Raw genomic sequence first — 23733 nt, 5'->3', positions numbered from 1 at the left:
GTATGTGGTGTGTTTGATACTTTTACTGCCATTGCACTGTATGCTTTGGGGTGTGAGAGGTTGGTGGTCTTCAGGCATCTTGCTGTAGTGCTTGCTGCCTTTAATGGGCCAGTTCTGCTTGAAACTGTCTTTGTGTTCACTAGTTCTGTTTGTTCTGCTCTGTAGAATAAATCATTTAATTTTGTGCTTTTCAGTCCTGAAACGTTTACATCATTTCAACAAAAAAATTGTAACAAAATATAATGACAAATATGGGTGAAAGATTTATTCTAAAATATTTTTATGAACATGTAAACATTTTACTTTACATAAACATAAAAGAGTAATTAGTAAACGGATTCAGAAGTAAAAATAGCTTTCTGACTGCTGTGTAAAACTCGGCAGTTAAACTGTTTCCTTGTCTGGAGACTGGCTCTCTTGAAGCCGCGGGTGGGAACCTAAATGCTATAACTGTCCCAGGTAGAAGGCCTCAGGTGTGAAACCTAAAACAGAAGAGAAACCAAAATAAATTATCAGCAAAGGAAGTTGAATCGGAGTAAACAAGGGACGTTACCATGCATTTGTGCCAATTTATAAACCTGTTTTTATTTGTATATCTTAGATTTGGATCACATTTAATGTATGGAACATGAGTCTTTAACTCCACCCTTGATTACAAAATGATGATCTACAATGTTATTGCATCTATAAATGACCACATTTAAAGAATTCTCCTAAGGCGTTCCATTCAACCTATGGTTGGGATTACACAGTAAACAGAAAAAAACGCTAAAACACTTAAGACCTCATCAGTCGTAATACAAACTCTATTTACCAATTTTGCCACACCCACCAATTTTGGAGTTCTTCACTTCACATCCTGAAAAGGGATTTACTCCTGCCCTAGCCAAGAGTAGAGTTCTGTTCAGGATTTAAGGGGGCAGAGAGCTATTTGTGAATATCCAACCTGGAGCGCCAACTCCCTTGCTGAAAGGAGTAGCTTTCCTCACACAAATATCTTTGTATGAGTATGTCCATTTACCACTGCAAATTCAACTATGGATTTCCAAAGCAGTTTTCTCTCTCAAAGAATGCTTTTGTGGGTGCATGCTAAACTTAAACATCCAAACACCTTTGTGAGTGAGGCCTATAGTTTTGAATCCAAATTTCAACTTGTAAACATTTCTGGCCTCCTTGCGATGGCTGTTGGAAGAGTGTCCGACTGCCATGACTGTATGCAAGCAGTTCCACCTGCCCGATTACAATGTAACCCTTTGCCGGCAGTCAGAAAACTGCTCTATTCCATTGTGACTTGTGCTGTTGCACATGAAAAGAGACACAGCAGAAGGCACGGTGGAAAAGGGTAGTTCTCAAACATCCATGGACAGTGTGTCAGGCACCATGTGTTGCCTGGCACACAGTGCATGGATGTTTGGGGGCACCTCATATGCCCCACTGGGCCCATTGCGGAGGCCCATGGGGGATGAGTCCCTGCTAGGGGGCCCCAAAGTCCCATTATGTCTGCCTTCACATTGGGGTTGGACCACCATGTATAGGCAGAGGGAAGAGGGTAATCGTAATACGTATGGCAGTGCCTCTACACGTACCGCCCCCATTGTAGGGATTACACTCAGACCGATGAGCTGATGGGCTCCTTGAGTCTGTCGGATATGTCAGTCGGTCTCTCCGCCCGCTGCACTCTGACACATCCTGAAATGTTGGACGGACTGCCAAAGATGTCCAGTCAATGCAATCCGCCTGACATCCGAATCAAGCCCTATGTGTTCTATATAAATTGAGCCTGCTGGTCTCAGACCAGATCCTGGTGAGTGTGTGTGACTTCTACTTGGATACTAGTACACTCTCCATCCACAACACTACCTTCATCTCTAGCCCAACATACTCAGGGGCAGATTTACAAGCCCCGTGCGCCACTTTTGCATCACTTTTCCCATGTTAAAAAGGACGCAAAAGTGGCGCAAAGGGCTTGTAAATCGGCCCCTCCATTTTTTAACTTGTACCTCAAGGAGTATCATATTTCGAATATTAGGGCTGGCAGAGGTCAGTAATATCTATCACTCTGTCACTTGTAATGTAGTCACTAAAACACCAGTGGGTCTCAGATAGGAGAGAAGGGAGCAGATCATGGAATAGAAACTCTGCCCCGGTGCACGGAATGTAGATATACCATCTTTCTGTCCAAACAACTTAAAAGAGGCATGAGAGTCTCTAATGTGAAAACCCAAATGCAGACATGTTTGTGAATCACTAGTAATAACTCTAGGGGCTCATTTATGAAGAAGTCACGCAGTACAGCGCAGCAAGTCAGCTTGCTGTGCTACACTGCGTGACAGGTAAAGGGAAGGAACATGCTGTATTTAAGGCAATATAGCACATTCCTGTCTATTTCCATGTGCTGGCAACCTTTTGTTGCCATTGTTGCATACTAGATTGTTTTTATGCAGGAAGGGGCACCTTCCTTCATAAAACCAATCCTGGGAGGCATATTCCTTAGTGTGGTGCAAACCCCGTAGTATTCGCACAATTTAAGGAACTTTTATGAGAAAAACCTTGTAACTCCGCTCTGTTGGGATCGAAATTTCGATACTATGCATTATTGGTCTAATATATCCAATGTAACCTCGTAATTATATAATCGTGTAATTAGAATACACTATGATCTTTTAGTGCTTGTTGATTTACTCATGACTCATTTGTTCCTATTGATATAACCAGAACCATTTTGTTTCGTTTCCTTATGTGCTCGTGCTGTTTCCCTGAAATCACGTGATCACGTTCGCTGATCAAAACTATGACGGCAGCCAGGCCGCTTACTATAGTTGTTAGCTGGTAGCTCAAGGAAACCCAAGGTCACATCTGCCTTTCTTGTGGGATGCGCACATTCTAGCAGAGCCCGTTCCTGTACTCCCCGGGCTACAGATAGACATGGAGGCACTTTGCTGACCTGCTCCGGAATAGCTTAGGCCTAGGCTACTAGCAATCAATTGATCCTTATATGGGTATTCCTCTTGGCATACAGACAAGTTGTATCTTTCCTTGTAGGGTGTCATCTTGAACACATGAAACGTATATATGCTTTGTGTTTTGAATATGTAAGCAGTCTCCTCTGCGCACCTCCGAGGGTCGTGTAGACTGAGGCTCCCCTGCCAGGGCTTGTATTTGATTGAATAAACGATTGAACTTTCTCCATTGCCGACTGAGTTATTATTATTAATAGACATATATGGGCTAGTGGTAAGTATGGCCCGATAGAAAAATTTTGAATCCTTCAGTTGGCGACTCCGCCGGGACTCCGCGATAGGGTCGTCCCCTCCTGTAAACAGGGGTGACGGGACAGGGAGGAGTTCTGACCGAGTGGGTGGACAGAAAGAGGATCCTGATTTGAGACACCCGTTTGCGGTACGAAAACAAGCTTGTTCCACTCTCGAGCCCAGTATCCCTCCCAGCTTTTGAAGACCCTACGCCGGAGTCCTACAGGCTTAACCCGAGAGAAGAACAGACTGTGTCAGCCTGTCTAGGAGTCGGCAGTGAAGAATACGCAATCGACCTGAGTGCACCAGGTGAGTGATATTTGAAATTGAATTGGATAAGAATCACTTAGAGGAAGTGTTTCTTTTTGGATAACAGTTAACTGTTTTTGTTGGAAGGTGGCCGGTGAAGCCGGACCACGAGGGAATCTGGGGATCTATCGTTGCGGCGAAGGGGCTGCACGAGTAGAGGCTCCACGGACTTGTTTGGTGAATAATTGAGAACACATCTGATGCCTTAGCGGAGTACGGTGTTGCTCGCTCGGCTGAATTCTCTCCGGGAAAGCCCTGGGAGCAACTGGGTAAGCAAGGGTTCTGGAGACGTGTCTAGATGCCCGGCCCAACCAGAACAGGACCATGGGATGGCCTGTGAGAGAGTTCACGGTTCGCCTATCAGATGCTCTCAGAACAGTCGGATGACTGTTCCCTTTGGTGAAATTTTGGTGGTCTGGAATTCAGTTGAATCGATTCCCCGAACAGAAGTCGACGGGCTCTGTTCGTATTTGAAGACGTCATTTGCATAGAGTAGTATCTGAGAGGTATTTATGCCCTGCACTGTTTTACAGCACTTTCCTGTGACTCTTGAATAAAAGGTGTATGGGTGGATGATAAAAAGGACGCGTCCAAGTATGCATGAGCTGTGTGATTTTTGTGACTAAAAAGCAACGTGAAAGTATTATCATAATGTCGTGCTTTAGCAAAATATGTTTTGGGTGTTGTTGTCGGAGAGGTACACGGCTCGAAGAAAGACAGCCTGCCCCTCCCGAAGGCAGCCCCAGTTTTGATATGTATGCCAAACATGGCTTACAGCCAATTCTGTTTAATACTCTTTGGAACAAATACACCAAGGATAATTTGGATTTACAATGGCCTCTCACGGGGTCTTTTGATGAGAAAAAGATTAATTATATACAGAATAAATTGTTTATGAAGAAAAGTCGTCAGTCAATGTTTGATTCCTTCAACTTATGGTTGAAGGAGGCAAAAAGACGACGAATCAGGGAAGAGAAGCTGGGGTAGATGAAGTCGGGTCAGACGGTCACACAGAAAGCTATAGCATATGATAAGGAAAAGGTGGAAAAGAATATTGAACGGATGGATAGGCAGTTCCGGTTGGAAACTGATAAAAGCTATGTGGCTAGACCAGAGACGGGAGATGAATTAGAAGAATTGCTGGAAACCCGACCACCTCCCCCTTATGCCCCGCAAGGCTTGTATCCAGCTGTGCCTGTGGTACGAGTCGATCAGGCGGGTGCCGTCTCGGCCGCCCGACCACAGTCTGGAATGGTCGCCACGGCCCCCGTTGGCAGATCGGGATCCGATATTCTGGTTTCCCCTCCTTCTCTTCGACCATCTACCTCGCCCTTAATATCCCTTCAGCCGGACACGGCTGTCCCTTCTCCTTTGCACCCTGTATTTCTTTCCCCTCCGACCCAGACCACTTTAGAACTTCGAAATATAGTTGGTCCGGGTGCCACGCCCAAGCGACCGATGTCTGACTTGAGTGATCAGCGAGCTTTCACTCGGTCACTGTTGGGACAGGAGGAACGAAGAACTATTATAATTCAGGCATCCCAGTGGATGCGGAATCCTATTTATACTTTGGAAGATATTTGGAGTACTATGAAGGATTTTGAACCCATTGCACAACAACTGGCTCTAGAGAGCATGGCGATCCGATTGATCTCACTATGGGAACAGTGTTTTGAGGAAGGATTACCTCCTCAGATACTGCGTGATATCAGGGATCATGCTCATAAATTCCATCTCCAAATCGAGGAAGTGTATCAGAATGTAAACACCCTTTTGCATTATAGAGAAAGGATGCACCGAAAGAGTGCTGAATGGGGAGCGCAACACCCCATGAGAGAGGTGCATCCTCTTATCTTTCCAGAACTACCTGTAATAAAGGATAATGCTGGCAATGTTACCAGAGCACGGGAAGACGCCATACTTCAGGAACAATGGGTTTACACCCCTTGGAAACGAAGTGAGGTCCTTACTTTAAAAGCCCAGCTCCCTGACCCCCGTAAAAATCCTACAGCCTATTATAAAGAATTAACGGAAGCCGCCAATTCGGCTATTATGACTATAGCTGACATTGAGCTCTTTTTTGATCTCCTGATTCCGGTGGATATTTGGAGACAGATACATGATACGGACCACAGTCCTGAGCTGGGAGGAACTTGGAATCAATTAAAAGATTGGGATAAGGAACGAAAGCCGGGTGAGAAACCCCAGGATGAAATATTAGCAGTACCAGAAAAAATTGTTACATCTATGCAGACTCTCCTCCCTCCAAGGAAGGTAGATTGGGATAAATTGACTGCGTGTAAACAGAAAAAGGACGAAAGTGTGTCCGATTTCTTTACCAGGTTCGAGAAGGTGTTCATAGATTTTAGTGGACAGGACCTCTCTACGGAGGGTGGAATTCGATTATTTGTAAATAGATTCGTCACAAATTTGCTTCCTGAGGTTATGACTCGTCTGCAATCGGCAGAAAGCACATGGACTACGGCTGCGCCCTCCGTTATTCTTAGCATGGCTCAATATTATGAACATCGAGAAAATGAGAGCAAGGAGAAATCAGAGAAAAAGACTAAGGATCTAAAAACCAGGGTACTACTGCAGCAAGTCAGTAGAGGAAATAATTCAGGACGAGGAGTGCGAGGCTCATTTCAGAAAGGTCAAACGGCAGGAAGAGGAAGGGGAGGCCCACCAAATATTGGAATAAATCAATGTTCTTATTGCAGGGAGGAAGGCCATTGGAGAGTAGATTGCCCTCTGTTATTGACAAGAAATAGACCTAGTAGAGGACGAGGAAGAGGCCGAGGGAATATAGATCGGAATAGCATGAGAAGAGAGGAAACACAACGTGAGGGTTCTCGGAAAAATGATTTCGATGACCCTCAGAATAGACAATACTATAACTAGACTTACCAGGATGATAGATACGACGAACAGGATTATGCATGAGACAGCCATGGACAGAGCAGGAGCCATATTACAGTACCATTTGACCAAGAGGGACCTTATGTACAAGGAGAACTGTTGGGTACATCGGGAAAGTTTTTAGTGGATACTGGGGCAATGAGTAGTTCAGTCGCTCGTACACTGGTCCCAGGGGCAGCTCTGTTTGGCCAAAATAATGTATCAGTGGGATTCTCTGGAATACCGGTAGTGAGCCCCGTTTCAAAACCTCTGCCCTTTACGATAGGTCCCATCTCCATGCACACCCCCTTCCTTCTGACTTCTAATTGTGGTGAAAACCTCTTAGGGTTAGACATTCTAAAAAGATTACATGTTCGCATTTATTGTTCCCCGGATGGTGTTTTCTTGACAATGCAGAAACCATCTGTGACAGAGGCCCAATACTTTGCTAAAAATGAGGCTTTGCTCCCTGAATTCTCCACCATTCCTCGGACATTGTGGGCAACAGGGGACACCGATGTTGGTCTGTTAAGAATAGCTCCTGTATCAATAACCCTGAAACCAAATGCACAGATGCCACGCATTCCCCAGTATAAGATTTCACCAGAAGGTGAACAGGCACTGTTGCATATCATTCGTGACCTCGTTGACAAGGGAGTGGTGGAGGAAACAGCTGCTAATGTTTGTAATAGTCCCATTTTGCCGATTTTGAAAAGGACCCCAATTGATGGTGCCCCTGATTATAGGACTGCCTATCGCTTTGTGATTGACCGTGGAGCGATCAATAAGATAGTAGTCCCTCAGTACCCCGTGGTACCGGACATTACAACAATTCTTACAATGATTCCCCCTACGGCCCAATATTTTTCTGTGATAGATTTAAAGAACGCCTTCTTTAGTATTCCAATTCACCCCGATAGCAGACATATCTTCGGATTCTCATTAGGAGGCCGAAGCTTCAGATTTACGCGTGCACCCCAAGGCTGTACAGAAAGTCCTAGCATTTATAGCCAGGCTCTGAAGGCAGTCCTGGATGAATTAATTTTGCCTGTGGGTAACACAATCATCCAATATGTGGATGACATTTTGGTGGCCTCTGATACAGAGGAAGGTTGCAAAGAGGCAACAGTGAAATTATTGCATCATTTGGCCGAAAATGGAAATAAAGTCTCCCTCTCTAAATTTCAATATTCAATATTGTCGACAGGAAGTGACCTACCTTGGCCACTTACTGTCGAAAGCGGGGAGACGATTAACACCAGAACGAATATCTGTAATTACTAACATGTCTGTACCTCGTACTCAACGTGATGTTCGTGCTTTTCTTGGCAAAACCTCTTACTGTCGCTAATGAATTCCTAACTATTCACTTCTCTCTAAACCCTTGTTGTATTTGACTACCAAAGACGTGCATGAACCCCACCCTGGACGGATGAATGTCAAGAAGCCTTTGACTCTTTGAAATCTGCTTTGTGTTCTGCACCTGTTTTAGGTACCCCGGATTACCGGAAGCCTTTTTCACTTTATGTGCACGAGGTGGACGGTTGTTCTCTTTCAGTATTAACACAGGATTTTGGCGGGAAGCAGAGACCCTGCGCTTTCTTTTCATCAGTGCTAGACATGGTTGCCCAAGCCCTTCCCAGTTGTCTGAGGGCCACTGCGGCAGTAGCGGTGGCCATCCGGCAATCAGAAGGAATAGTTTTGAATACAGAGCTCACAGTCTTGGTACCGCATGCAGTGGATATTCGGTTGAATAGAACTAAGACTCAGCACCATACCAGTACTCGTTTAACAGGATACGAAGTAACATTGTTTGCACCACACATTACAATCAAAAGATGCGCTACATTAAATCCAGCAACATTATTGCCCCTCCCTTCCGATGCTAAAACAAATGACACACATGATTGTATATTCAAAACTGAAGAAGAAACAAAAGGCCGTGTAGATCTTACCGATACCCCTTTACCAGAACCCCAAGGAGAGTTGTATGTGGATGGTTCTTGTTTTAAATTGCCAGATGGTACAGCCACAGCTGCATATGCCATTACGACCTTCGAAACGGTGGTGGAAACCACAAGGATTTCACATCACTCAGCCCAGGCAGCTGAACTAATAGCTTTGTTACGAGCCTGTGAGATCAGTAAAGGCTTAAGAGTCAATATTTATACAGACAGCCAGTACGCCTTTGGCGTCGCCCATAGCTTTGGAGGCTGTGGGAGGAAAGGGGTTTCTTTACTACGCATGGTCAGAAAATTCAACACGGTCCTTTAATTGATCGCTTATTGCACGCTTTGACACTACCAGATAAAGTGGCCATTATCAAATGTAGTGCACATCAGAAAACCATCGATTCTACGGGAAAGGGAAATGCTTATGCTTACTCAGTAGCTAAAGAAATAGCGCAGACTAAGATGACTCCCATGTTCCCTAGTGCTTCAGCTCGGTGGGTGGCGGAAACATCTGTGTTCGATAATACCATTGAGAGCGTAAAAGAATTACAGAAGGAAGCTACCATAGATGAGGCACAGAAATGGGAACAAGAAGTGGGACAATTGGATAAGAATGAATGTTGGATAGATCAAACTGAGAAACAGCGTTGGTTACTCCCTAATGCATTGGTATATGCTGTAGTAACCATGGCCCATGGTCCAGCACACATAGGAGCGAAAGGCATTTGTACAGTATTGGACCCAGTTTGGAATAACCCAAATATTCCCAAAACAGCAGTACATATGGTTAAATATTGCCCAGTATGCTTACGTTATAATTAGGGGGGCAGAGAGGCGGTCCTCAGTGGAAATTTTGCACCACCATCTTTGCCCTTTGAAGTTCTTCAGATTGATTACATACAGATGGAAGAGAGTGAATAATTTGAAATATGTGCTAGTGGTGGTTTGCGCGTTCAGTAAATGGGTTGGAGCCTACCCCACTAAGGAAGCCACTGCAGTTGCAACTGCTAAAGCCTTGATTAAATAATATTTCCCCCGATTTTGTTTGCCCCGGATTATCTGGTCTGACAATGGCTCACATTTTAATGCCTCGCTGGTTCATAGTGTTTGTGATGGTTTACAAATTAGGCAAAAGTTTCATGCAGCCAGACATCCTCAGTCAGCGGGTCTGGTCGAAAAATACAATGGCATATTGAAGTTAAAAATGGCCAAGATCTGTGCTAGTACGGGACTGAAATGGCCCGATGCCTTCCCTTTAGCCATACTGTCTTTGAGTACCACCCCGCACACAAGAACGGGTTTATCCCCCTATGAAGTAGTTTTTGGCCGACCGGCCAATGTGTGGGGAGTCCCTAGGCCCAGATATTTTAGAGATATTGATTATCCTTTGATGACAGACTACTTGTATGCATTGACTAAAGATCTACGTTCTATTCATCAACAGGTATCCGAGACATTGCGGCCGCTACCAGAGGGTCCAGGACATCGGTTGGAACCAGGCCAGTGGGTCCTGGAGAGGAACTATCAACGGAAATCGAGTTTGGAACCAAAATGGTCTGATCCCTACCAGATCATACTTGCTACAAGGTCGGCTGTGAAGGTGCATGGACGTAAACATTGGATCCATGCGAGCCATTTGAAGCGCCTTCCGCTCCCTTTGCCCTTTGATTTGCAAAACCGCAAAGGAATTCCTAGCCAGGAAGGGTTGTCGCTGCAGAGCTTTGTACCTTTTTCTGAAGCCAGAGAGGAGGGGCAGTCAAGTGAAGTGTTGCCCTCAGGCGACAAGGCGGCTGCTCCATCAGCGAAGGCCATTATTTCTGGTGTATTACAGGGGTCAAATGCATCTGATGCCCCTGCAACTGAGTTGTTTTCCGACCAGGAGCAACCTGGTCGCTGTAATTACGACCTGCGGCCCCGAAAACAGCGCGGTACCCCAGTCTTTTGTGGAAGAAAATAGGAAAAGACTTCATTTGAGAAATATCAGACAGGTACACTGGGGTACTGAGCGAGACACTGGACTGAACTCGTTGAGAGCTTGGAACACTGTGTTAAGCAGCTCTGTTCAGAAAGAAAAGACTGAGTTGGGGGCTGCGGTTGTTTTCCCAGACGAAGGAGGTTATTTTCTTTTTCACTTGATGGAAGATGAGAGTCTGCCTGTGAGGCTCTAGAACAGACACAGGAAGAAGATCCCCTCTGGTGGCGTGCGTGCTTTGTGGATACAAAGATAGTTTTTGGACTTATAGAGAGGGACCGAGTTAGACTTGGACTTATAGAGAATATGTTTCCTTTTGCTCGATTTGCAATGGAGGATGAAAGGCCACTAGCCCCTCGTCGATATGTGGATAATATGCATTTATTTTCCGAATGGTCCACCAGAGTGAAGGTGGCATTCGTTGCTTTCATTATTATCATTACAATAATTATGATGTGTGTATTCGTGTATTTAGAGTTTCAGCATCCAGTACAAAAGCTGTTAGGAACTACTGTTGCCCCGGAAGAGCATCTCTTCTATTCTTTGCCCCCTCATAAGGCCAGACACAGAGAAACTTATATGAAAAATGCTTTTATTGAAATGTTGCACCAGACACACAGTACCACGAATAAGACGAACTGTTGGGTATGTGGGTTACTTCCTTCAGTCATGCAGCAGCATGAACTGTTCATCTCCTTACCGATGACTTATTTAGCTAGTTGTGAAGCCTGGTTCCAATTGTTATCTTTGAGGTATTCACATTATGTAGCTGAACGGAAAATTTATACTGAAAAGGATTATGAAGCCATTTTGAAATACATAGAAAAACATCAAGGATTCGATGCAGCAGGAAATGGGGGAGAGGGTTCTTTAGACCCTAATGCTTGCATGAATGTGTACACAGATTATAAGAATGTTACATGGTTAATGGAGGAAATGCAGGATTTTGAACTCTTTAACGATACTATGTATTTTCAGCATTTTAAGGAAAGAAATGTTACGAATGACAAAGCCTTGCCGATTCCCATCATTAATACTACCCTCCCTTTTGCATACAGGGACGAGGTCATGTTAAGGTAGGAAAGAGCAGATGCAATTACACCTATACTTTACAGATATATAGCACCCCACCTATGATTACTCCACCAGATGTCTATTTCGTCTGTGGGGAGAATGCATATACATGGCTTCCCCGGGGATGGGTAGGAAGTTGCTATCTATCATTTCTCTACCCTCCTGTGTATATTGCCCCACCCAACTATCACCGAACTCATCAGTTAATCCAGAAAGAGACAATGGTTAGCAGAAATGTTAGAAGCTATGACACTGACAGTACAGACCAAACAGATACCTCCTTACAACAATTCGAAGATTTTGGTAAGGGTCTTTTCCCCTTCTGGGGACCCATATTCAATAGCCGCAGTATACGACGCCTGTCCCGAATAGTTGAGAATGTGGTCCAGACCACTACTGGGATCTTAACTAATATCACTGTAGAGCTTGCAGCGACGATGCTTGTTTCGCTCCAGAACCGGATGGTTTTTGACGTCATCCTCGCAGATAGGGGAGGAGCCTGTCGTGTGATCGGCAGCTCTTGCTGCGTATTTATTCCAGATTCAGCCCCTACCATTCATCTTGCTATACAGAAATTACATCGATTAGCCAGCAAAGCACATGTGGATAACGGTACCTGGTCCCTTAGTAGTTGATTTTGGGGTCTTTTAGCTACTTGGGGTTGGAAGATATTCATGGTGCTGGCCGGAGCATTTGGAGTATTATTTATGTGTTGCCTGTGTCTCCAGTGTGGCCCGGCCTGCTGTTCGTTTTGCGCAACCAGAATAACATCTGCTTTAAATTTTTCTCGACAAGTAAAAGTTGAGAAGCAAATGATCCAAAAGGAGGTGTCGGATCTCATGCAGATTGATGAAGGGGTTTTTGTAGAATAGATTTGTATTGGCTATAGTAGGCCAAAAGGGCCGTCTGTTGGGATCGAATTTCGATACCATGTATTATTGGCCTAATATACCCAATGTAACCTCGTAATTATATAATCGTGTAATTAGAATACACTATGATCTTTTAGTGCTTGTTGATTTACTCATGACTCGTTTGTTCCTATTGATATAACCAGAACCATTTTGTTTCGTTTCCTTATGTGCTCATGCTGTTTCCCTGAAATCACGTGATCACGTTCGCTGATCGAAACTATGACGGCAGCCAGGCCGCTTACTATAGTTGTTAGCTGGTAGCTCAAGGAAACTCAAGGTCACATCTGCCTTTCTTGTGGGATGCGCACATTCTAGCAGAGCCCGTTCCTGTACTCCCCGGGCTACAGATAGACAGGGAAGCACCTTGCTGACCTGCCCCCGGAATAGCTTAGGCCTAGGCTACTAGCAATCAATTGTGCCTTATATGGGTATTCCTCTTGCCATACAGACAAGTTGTATCTTTCCTTGTAGGGTGTCATCTTGAACACATGAAACGTATATATGCTTTGTGTTTTGAATATGTAAGCAGTCTCCTCTGCGCACCTCCGAGGGTCGTGTAGACTGAGGCTCCCCTGCCAGGGCTTGTATTTGATTGAATAAACGATTGAACTTTCTCCATTGCCGACTGACTTATTATTATTATTAGACATATATGGGCTAGTGGTAAGTATGGCCCGATAGAATAATTTTGAATCCTTCAGCTCATCTGTTCAGACAACTTGAAGGACTTTGAAAGAATGGGTTGACTGTGCCGAGTCTGCGAGCAATTACTGGGTAGAGTCAATCCGCTGGTGGAAGAACTAGGCATGCCATACCCTGACGCAACCTTAGGCACCATCTTTTAACACATTTCTTGCTGCCCATTAACTTGAGAATATTTGACACAGATGCCCTGCAGACGGAAGGGTTGAGGTCAAACAAATTTAGAACAGACTGTGAGGCAGTCCCTTGTAACCCACACAGAGTTGAAAAGTAAATTTCCTGGAGAGGAACGACGGTAGGACATCAGTAACATAACCATGGTAAGCACAAAGCTTAGCAGCATGTCAACTACACTGCTGTTGATGCAAATGCCACTGTGATGTGTCTGTTCTATTGCTGTGTCAGTAATATAGCATGTCTGCAACATTACTCCGACCAACACTGGAGAAAAAAAATACACATAATGTAAATACCTTCTTTAGTCGTGGGCTAAGGGCCTGCAGCACTTACTTGAATATGAAGAAAACGGCACTGCAATTGTATGTGCAGCGCACAGCACCACCAAAAGGTGTACGGGACACACAGCACCACCATTGTTTATGTAGCACACAACAGTACCATTTTCTGTGCAGCACACAGTAACCCATGTATATGTAGCACACATAAGTTTCATTATGTGTGCACATAAGGCACTACAAATGTGCACGTAGCACACACCTCCATGTTTGTTTGTATTAACCCACCTACTACCGCTGGGTGGGTAACCAAAAGTACAACAGTTGTTTGTGCACTGTACAGCATTATCTTTTTGGGCTGCACATTGCTATTTCATTGTGCATGTGACACACAGCACTCTGTTGTACATAGAGGACACAGCACCTGATCAGTGTTTACAGCAAAACTCTATTTTGGTTTTATAACCAAATGTAGTACTGTGTAGGCAGCATAAAGCACTACTTTGGTTATGAAGCCATAAGCACTATCAACACATGCCGCTATTATTACACATGTAGTGCACAGCTTTACCATTGGATATGCAGACCAAAGCGCAAACCGGCCGCAAAGAAAGATGTTCAGCCTTTGAGTGGCTCAGTTATCAACCGCTCACTAATGTCCCATAATTGAATATTGAGGTGGATATATACAAGAAAATGCAAGAGCACTGTGTTATGCCAAATTTGGCAATGCTGCGCTCTGAAAAGTTCAAATTGCAGAGATGCACCGCATTTACTACAATACGGCGTACCCCTGCATTTCCCCTAGAAAAGCTGGCAAGCGCCAGTGCAGGCACTCTGCCGCCATGTTGCAAGGGTGCCTGCTCTGCAGGGGTGATTGTTTATGTGCATGAAGGGACATTTTCCTGCATATAAACAATCAATAATGGTGATTTGCTCTTTCTAGGAGAGCTGGAGAATGCAGCACACATATAATGAGCAAACAACGAGGAGAAATTAATCATTTCTCATTGTATCATCCTCCTAAGACAAGGTATTATCTAGCCTTGGTTTTCGGCGCTACCCCAGCCTTGTTAATCTGGAGCAGCATCAAAAAGCAATGGGTGTTGCCGTGGAACACCCACAGCAAAATCGATTTAATGCCCGTTTGCCGCAGCGGACTGCTGCAGAAAGGGGCATATTTACAAGGTGGCATTAAGCCATGTTAAGTGGCTCAGAGCCACCTTGCAAATATGGGGAATGGCGCAATGCCACTGGAGCGTCTACCAACTACCAACCCCAAAAGCAGAAGTGAAAAATTTGGGGGTCTACTTTGACTCAGAGTTGACTTTTGAAAGCCTAATCCGGAAGGTAGCAGGAAAATGTTACCATCATGGGCGTCCGCAGAAATTTATCCAGGGGGGGGCAACATTTTTACTTCACCTTCCTCCAACATAATGTGTGCCAGGTGGGGCACAAGAAACACTGGGGCGCAGGAGGAGCTATGGGGTCAGCGGCCTCCTGCAAGATGGGGCCAGTGCCAACGCCAGTAACCGCTTCAACAGGACGGCGCTGCAGGTGGGTGCGAGGTGGGTCACCGGAGGGATGGGGGCGGGTGGCGTCCGAGGGCCGGGACTGCGGGGTCCTCTCAGGGACCCTGGGGGTCCGGGCTGCATAGGTCGGGGGAGCGGGGCATCACCTGTGACCGACATCTGCAGTAACCTGTCTGGGTTTTTAAGGAGGTGTTTAACTTATGGATTCGAAGCTGCAGAAGCCAAGGAACCTGTCTAGAGGAGGGTGCCCTTCTGAGGTGCTCGTCTGATGGCTGGGGCCCGCAGAGCTCCATGCACTTGAAGCAGAAGCCCCACCAGCGCTCAGGTGTCTGGAGCTATATGACGTGCGTGAATAGAAAGTGCACCCTTTTTCCATGGACAGCTAGCTCCAATGTTGTCACCCACATATTATGTATCACTGCCAGTGTGTGTTCCACTAGGGTTGCCCCCCACCCCTCTGCTGGACAGCACCGGGTGGTGAAGGGAGGGCCTACTGTAACTGCGCAGTCGCATGAATGCGAAATTCAGGGACTCCTCCCAGGCAAACACGCAAAATATTATACTATTCAAAGACCATGCAGTCACTGTCTTTAAATAAGACTAACAGGACACATTTCCCGTGCAGTGTACCAACGCCACATTCCCTACCACCTGTATGTTCCATGTCATTTCTATACACAATAGTATACAAGTTAATAAAACAGCAAAAGAGCAAATACTTAAAAACGACAGTTCATCCCATGTGTACTGGAACCTTTGGGGGTAGACGTAGCTGTTGAAGTTAAGATGCAGGGCCGCAGCCCATGCTCACATTCCTACAGGCGATGAAGTCAAACAAATTATAGAAAATTGTCTGGTGTGTAGTTATCCATATCATGGACTGGACTGACTAGAAATGCCCATGCTGCCTGCAAATACCGCCTGAACCTCCTGGTGGCTGTTAAACCTGCGGCCGGGTGCAGTCCATGGTTGTTGGTAGCTGAGAAATATGCTAAATTTCATTGGTAGCAGCATAGGGCTCAGCTACCAATGACATAGCGCTCGCATTGAGTGACCCCGTGGCATGCCCGCCTGCGACCCGCACCGCCTGGTGTGACTCGTTACAGCTGGGCCGTGGTCGAGAGGGCCCCATTATTTTTGGTAACATCGAACGCGCTTGCGCACACTCCTGCAGTCCAGTGTCACTCACTGGGCTGCTGGAGTGCACTGCCAGTGTTAGTGTGTTACTAAAAAAAATGGCGCCAGGCCACCCGCGTCTGCCACCCATATGGCACCATGGCACGCCACCAGGTCCAGCCAGAACGAGTACGGCCCGCACCTCGCAGGCCGGGCGCCATTATTTTTGGTAACATCGGACACTCCTGCAGCCCAATGTGTCACTGGGCTGCTGGAGTGCCACTGCCAGCATTCATAGCTGCCAATGTTTCAGATTGCTAATGCTATGTGTGACATTTTCATAATTACAGTGTAATTATGAGTGACGTTTCAACGAGTATGACTGACACTTTCTTGCGAGCAAAAATCAAGCAAGGAAGACAAGGGAAACATATAAATATAAAAAATTAGACCGATTTGAGCAATGAAACACTCTAAGAAGATCTTAAAACTGGTGCAAACGGCTGACTCATAATTACAATGAAATTATGAAAATTTCACACATAGCAATCTGAAACTTATAGTGATTTAACTACTTTGTGCATTCTGGGAGTTGTGGTATTGATATGCCTCAGTGGACCACTTTGTATAAATACACTTAAAAACAAAGATACCTAAAACGAAAGCCTTGGATTGTAAACATGGTGTCCTGCTGACAGTTGAATTAACTGAGAGCCTACATCTGCAGTTCCTCATGTGTGCAGGTGGTGGTGGTGGCTAGCGCTCTTTTTTAACAGAATGGGACACATTTTTCATTATTTAGACTTTACCCGGAGTAAGAAAGATAAAGGCAGAGAAAGGAAAAAGAAGCAGAAAAGGGAAAACAATAAAAAAGGGGAAACATGGATGAAAAAGAACATGTAGCAGAATAAAGCTAAAGAGACCAGCAGTGTGGGGGGGAGGGGTGTTGGGGGAAATTGCATTAGTTATCCACAAGACTAGGCACCCCAGCTTTCAGCTGCTCCTGCAGTGGTTCCATAAGAAAACTTTGGACCCCTGTGCTTATTAATATTTTTTAAATTAGGCACTGCCTCCATCTTTACCTAATTTTCATGTCTCCCTAGTTCAGGGCGTCCCTCCCTCGTGGATGATTTGTCCTCCCTCTCTGGGAGGCTTAGCCTTCCCAGGTGCTCTGTGTTAAGGCAAGGGCTCCCCGACTTCTTCCCTTCCAGAGATTGGGTTACCATGTCACAGTCTTTTGTCTGCTGATCTTTTAGGTAGGATGTGACACGCATCCGAGTTTTGCGTCCCCTGTGCCCTGGAATAATCTCCCGGTTTTGAAAGGCCTCAAGTTCCCTGGCCTTCCTATAGCGGCCAACTCGGTCCTCGGCTGTGGGGAACACGGCGCGGAGCTCGTGGCCTCGCTGATGCCTGTACAAGGCCACTGGCCACCCCAAGAACCATGCGAGGCAGGAGAAAAGGACTGCGTGGGTGGAGGGGGTCCAGAGAAGGGAGACTGCGGAGAAGAGAAAAGAATCCTAGTCATGGGCCTCACTCGAGCAAAATGAGCTTAATGCTGAGCTTCCCAAAATCGGCATTTCGGTGACTGAAACAGTTGAGCAGTAGTATAAGCCACTATGTTTGGTAAGTAACCGGACACTTACTTTTGCAGCAGCTGCTGCCACCGAACCTGCTCCTGCGCTGGTAGCTGCAACGACCCGGAGTCCCAGACTGATGGGCCAGCCTGCCCCGATTACTTTCCCTGCAGAAGCGCCGCCCGCATTTCTGGCCTAGAGTCGAGGACAGTGCTGGTGCAACATTTTGATAATGGCCTCAGTGCTGCTGGGCTCACTGCAGTGTCTGTTCAGACACCATCCTTTTGGTGGCATACGGGTCCTGGGTGACGTGATACTTTACTATTTCGGCTCAAGCAAACAGTTATGCGCGATGTCATCAGCACTCTGCTGAAATGATCTGCGCAACCGCGCTGGCGAGGGTGAATTAGTTACATTGTTTGTAACTTCACCTCTGCGCAACCCTGAGAGCCCTGAACCTGCCTGCAAACTGCAAGCTGCACACACGGCGCGCTGCCAGCTTTCTGGTTCAGTTAGTAGCGCTAACAGCAGCACTGCCAGTACGGCCCGCACCGGACGGACTGATGATCCAGGGGGGGGCAAGTGCCCCCCCTTGCCCCCTCCTGCGGACGCCCATGGTTACCATACCATGAAAATTCTGCGGAAAGTCTTCGATCTCTTACCCACAAATGCCAGGAAAACCATTGTACATTCAATAATAACCTCTCAATTGGATTATGGGAATGTACTTTATCTGGAAACTACAAAGAGTCTATCCAAACTGCAGAGAGACCAGAATGTGGCTGCGCGCCTAGTACTTGGCTTGCCAAGAAGATCTAACATGAAACAAACCCTGTCAGCTCTCCACTGGTTACCAGTGGAGAAGAGGGTTGTGTTTAAGGCAATGTACCATGCCACCGCATACTACAAAATAAAGGCCCAAGATATCTGCTACATCTAATCACTAAATACATACCAGGGCATAGTCTGTGATCACTAGATAAGGACCTGGTGACAGTACCAAGAGTTCTCAGAGCTAGAATGGGGGAACCTTCTATCAGGTACTGTGCTGCAAAAACTTGGAATAGCCTACTGATGGAGTTAAGAAGAGAGCCATGCGAAGGTAGATTTTGTAAGCTACTAAAGGCCTGGCTATTTGTGCAACCACATCAGCGATAAGCCTGGTCAATGACTTTAAAGCACAGCCTAGCTTGCAAGTAAAAGCCGCATCTCCCGGGCACATCTCTAAGCGCAGGGACACACCGATGGTGTAACCAAGCGCTCTATAAATGTATAAATAAATAAATAGACACCCCCAGTTTCATCTGCTCTGTATGCTAAGGACACTGAAAGGGAGATGAGGGCATCAAGTGGTGATAAACAGGTCCTGCACCTGGTTTCATTCTGGTTGCCAATAATGTTACACGTTGTCTGCTGAAACTCAAGATCTTTTCTGATACACACATCTGCTGATTAACATTGACCGCACCTGGGAAACTAAGGCCACAGAGCAAATCGCTACATGTATTAAGCACTGTTCATAATGATATGAAGGAAAAAGACATCTAGGAAACTTCTTTTTCAAAAGCTCTGGTAGAAGCCTAGTAAAAACACTTCAAATATCACAGGAACTCAACGTGCTTTTATCACTCTGGATGTCCTCATGGAAGTACTGAAAGAAATCATGTCTTCAATTTACACCTTTGACCTGTCTTCACCCGAGATGATCAGAGAACTGAAGTAAATGTACACAGAAATGAAGTTAAACAAAAGTTAGCTCAACAGGTCAAAAAAATGCCTCAATCCTCTAGAATAGAGAATAATGGAAGGTCCTGGCATGGGTACTGACATTTGGCATATGCAGAAAAAGGTCGTCGGTCTAGAGGATAGGAGTAGGAGGGACAATGTTTGCAAGTATGGTCTTCCAGAGACAAAAAAGAGTGAGCAATACAGGGTTTATTAGCGTCTTTTCTTTGTAAATTAATGAATATTGACTTCTGACAGCCTCTATGTTGGACCTGACCTCCTTGGCATGGTTTTTCCTCAATTTTCTGCTTTCAGTTCTCCTGTTTTTTTGCTTTCTTTGTTTTTGGTGGCCTTGCGATTCTGCACAATTTACCACTGCTAATCAGTGCTAAAATGCTTGTGCTCCCTAAAACATGGTAATGTTTGCTTACAAACAATTCGCACATTCAATTTACTAGTAAGTCCCTAGTAATATGGCACTACATGTATCCAGGGCCTGTAAATTAATTGCTAAAAGTAGACCTTCAGGACTAATTGTGCCACCCAATTAAGCAGCTTTTTTAAACAGGTCTCAGGACTGACTTTGCAGCCTGTGTGGGATGTTTTAAATTGCTATTTTGACAGGGCATAATAAACTTTTTGACAGGCCCAAACCTTCCTTTTTGATAAATGTCTCACCTCTAGGGTACATCCTAAACATTCCATAGGGCAGGGTGTATTTAAAAAAGTTGGAAATGTACTTTCAAGTTTACCATGTCCTTCAGTGTGTTTTTCACTACTATGCAGCCCACCTCTCCCATAGGATAACATTGGCTTACCCTATTACATTTAATAAGTGATAACTTTCAATTGGGAACAGGTAAAAATTATCAAGTTTGATGAATAGAGAATTGTAATGTAAAAGCTTCTTTAATGGTGAAGTCAAATTTTTAAGCCACAATTCTGAAAATGCCACTTTTAGAAACTTGCCATTTTCTTGTCCCAACCATTTGGTGCCTGCAGCCTGTATCTCGGGTCATGTGACTAGGTGTAGCAGAGAGTTACTCTTTGTGTGTTGCGCCTGACAGGCACAGAAAGCGGGGGGAATGGTTGTTGGCAGGATAGACCATCTCTAACCTGATGGGGCAGAGATTCATCTATCACAGTTGCACATCACAAAGCCCCTGTCTCAGCAAACTCAAAATGGGCTTGACACTTGTCTTTTTTGCCCCCAGAAAAGCTGGGGCCAGGGCAGGGAGGAAGGAATTCCACACTCCTCTGGGAATGTAAACCTCCAGAACCTTCTCCTACTTTAAAGCTGACACCAGGTATACAATTTGGAACCTCCGACCCAACTCTTCAGTACTGGCCTTTCTTTTTTCTAACCTGTGCAAATATGACAGGACACTCTGAGGAGTAGCCGTGTACAATATAAATCACATTCATCATCATTATCACCTATGGAAAACTCTACTTTGCTGCCCTGCAGTCTGAGTGAAAAGGACTGAGCCTGCATCAAGCAACCAAAGACCACCAATTTGATTCCAGTAGTGAGTTGGCAGGCCTCCCGAATCAGAGCCTCAGAGACAGAAAAGGCTCCAACCACATTGAACTCAGCACCAGGACTCTACCCAAAGTGGTGCTACCCCAGTCCTGGACCATTGGAAGTGGGTGTAAAGTAGCTATGCCAGCCCAGCTGTGGACCAAGCTGAACAGATGCAGCAGAACTGCCACTGCGAGATATATCCGTGATGCAGGACCCTGCAGCTCTTCCGAACCACCGCTGCACTAAGCCTCCTCAACGGAGGATTGTGCATCACAACCAAGCAAGTCCTCCGAACCGCCATTGCACAACACATCCTCAATGTAATAATTTGCATCACAGCCCCACTGTTCCCCAGAATCACTGCTGCAGATGCATCCTCGACACAGGTCCTTGCCTTGCAGTCCACAGCCCATCAGAACTGCCACTGTGTGAAGCATCCTCCTGAGAACTACAGTTGATGCTTTGTGTTTCTAAGCATTGTTTTCAGTTAAATCTTTAGAATCACATATCTTCTGTAATACTGATTGGGTTTTTGTCATTTTGTTCTCACATAATTAATTACACTTTACTCCACTTGTGTTAAACATTTTTTATTAGAGTGAGATTTTTCTTGTAATTTCACTTTATTTCTGTTTGTGTGCTGCATAAATGCTTTACACATTGCCTCTAAGTTAGCCTAACTGCTTTTGTGGCAAGCTACTAGAGGGTTGAACACAGGTTAGTTTGAGGCTTGTTTGACAAGAATTGTGGTTGCTACTTGAGTAGAGGTTCACCTCACTCAACCATTAACCTCATTTCCTCCAGTATAGAATTGCAAAGGGACCATAGATTGAGAATGAGATTTAAAATCAACAAATATCCACCTCAGTCATTAACCTTGTGTCTCTTACAACAGCAGCATGCGAGGAGTAGAAGATATGATTAAAAGTAACCCCGGGTGGAGCTGGCGGATTGCAACTCCGTGGAGGTCCACGGAGTTGGGTGGAAATTCCGTGGAACTATGCCACGCTCCACTCCACCACCCGCCTCCACCCGCCTAATAAAATAATACTTACAACCTAATTTAAAAGAAATAAAGTCACTTACCTGAATTGTGATGTCCCCGGGCTGCCCTCCTCTTCCTCGCCATACATCTTGCACGAACTGCGCATGCGCATTTCTCAGAAGAAGCCTTGTGAGTAATGTGCAAGCATGCGTGCGAGCCTTCGCAGTTCATGCAAGATGTACGGCGAAAAGGAGGACGGCAACCCGGAGACACCGCAATACAGGTAGGTGACTTTATTTCTTTTAAATTGTGTTGTAATTATTATTTAATTAAGGGGGCGGAGGCGGGGAGCCAATTTAGCGGGGGAAGGGCGGCTGGCTAACTCCGCTCTGCTGCGAGATCGGAGTTTTGCCCTACTCCATGTTCTCAGTGGACCAGGACGTGAGGCTCTTCCTGAAAGCTTGCAGCGTGGGGGTTCATCTGATGCTGAGGGGGAGTTTGTTCCAGGTCGTTGCTGTGATGTTGAAGAAGGATCGCCCTCCTGCTCTGGTTCCGCATATGTGAGGGATTTCAGCCTGGGCCAGATCGGCAGAGTGGAGGGTTCTCTTGGGTGCATAGAAAGAAATTCTATTGTTGAGGTACTGGGGTCCAATGTTGTGGAGGGCTCTGTAGGCGTGGGTGAGGAGTTTGAAGATCACTCTCTTTTCAAAAGGGAGCCAGTGGAGTTCTCATAGGTGCTGGGTGATGTGGTGTTCTCTTGGGATGCCGAGGACGGGTCTAGCTGCCACGTTCTGGTTGGTCTGTAGTTTGAGGAGTAGTTTATTTATTCTGGCGTAGAGGGTGTTCCTGTTGTTCAGTCTGCTAATTATGAGTGCGTGGGTGACGATCTTTCTGGATTCTGGGGCGATCTATTTGAAGGTCTTGCAGAGGACGCACAGGGAGCTTAAGCACAAGGCAGACACAGCGTTGATCTGGTGGTTAATGGTGAGGGGGGAGTCAAGTATGATGCAGAGGTTCCGAATGTGGTTCGTGGGGGTTGCCGAGGGCAGTGGGCCACCAGGTGTTGTACCATGCAGAGGGGGTGGATCCGAGGATGAGTACTTCCGTTTTCTCTGAGTTGATCTTTAGGCAGCTGTTACTTATCCAGGAGGCTACGTCGTTCATTTCTTCCTAGAAGCTGTGTCTAGTGATGTCTTGTTCGTTGGTAAGGGAGAGGATGATCTGGGTGTCATCGACGCAGGATACTATGCTGAGTATGCTCTTTTTTTGACGATGGTGGCTAGAAGGGCCATACAGATGTTGAAGAGTGTGGGGCTGAATAGGGATCCTTGGTGTACTCTACAGCAAATCTCTGTGGGCTCAGAGAGGAAAGGCGGTAGTCTGAATCTTTAGGTTTCAGTGAGGAAGGAGCCGATCCAGTGAAGGGCAGTTCCTCGGATGCCAGGAGACGGTGTTAAAAGCTACTGAGAGATCAAGTAGGATGAGCGTAGCCATGTGGCCCTGGTTGAGGAGGGTGTGCATGTAATTAATGGCTGCTAGGAGGGTGGTCTCAGTGCTGTGGTTGCTGCGTAATCCTGATTGGGAGGAGTCGAGGATTGAGTTGGCTTTTATGAAGTTGGTGAGCTGGTTGTTGACGGTAATCTCTGTGACTTAGGCAGCGAAGGGGAGGAGAGAGATGGGTCAGTAGTTCTTGAGGTCTGTTGGGTGTGTGGTGGGCTTCTTGAGGAGGGTCTTGATTTCTGTGCATTT

At 45.7% G+C, this 23733-nt stretch overlaps 1 protein-coding gene across 1 annotated transcript in view; it reads right to left on the bottom strand.

Annotated features, from left to right (window-relative positions):
• Positions 1-261: 261 nt before the first annotated feature.
• C3_1H1orf94 (chromosome 3_1 C1orf94 homolog) overlaps positions 262-23733 on the bottom strand; it is a 623539-nt gene continuing 600067 nt past the window's right edge. Inside the window, exon 8 of the mRNA XM_078683767.1 lies at positions 262-482. Within this exon, the coding sequence (XP_078539893.1) occupies positions 445-482 (38 nt within the window). The 3' untranslated portion in view covers positions 262-444. The remainder of the gene's footprint in view (positions 483-23733) is intronic.

The sequence above is a fragment of the Lissotriton helveticus genome, chromosome 3_1 (assembly GCF_964261635.1).
Source record: "Lissotriton helveticus chromosome 3_1, aLisHel1.1, whole genome shotgun sequence".
Classification (NCBI taxonomy): Eukaryota; Metazoa; Chordata; class Amphibia; order Caudata; family Salamandridae; genus Lissotriton; species Lissotriton helveticus.
The sequence above is the reverse complement of the archived record's forward strand: the minus strand, read 5'-3'. Positions and strand labels throughout refer to the sequence as shown.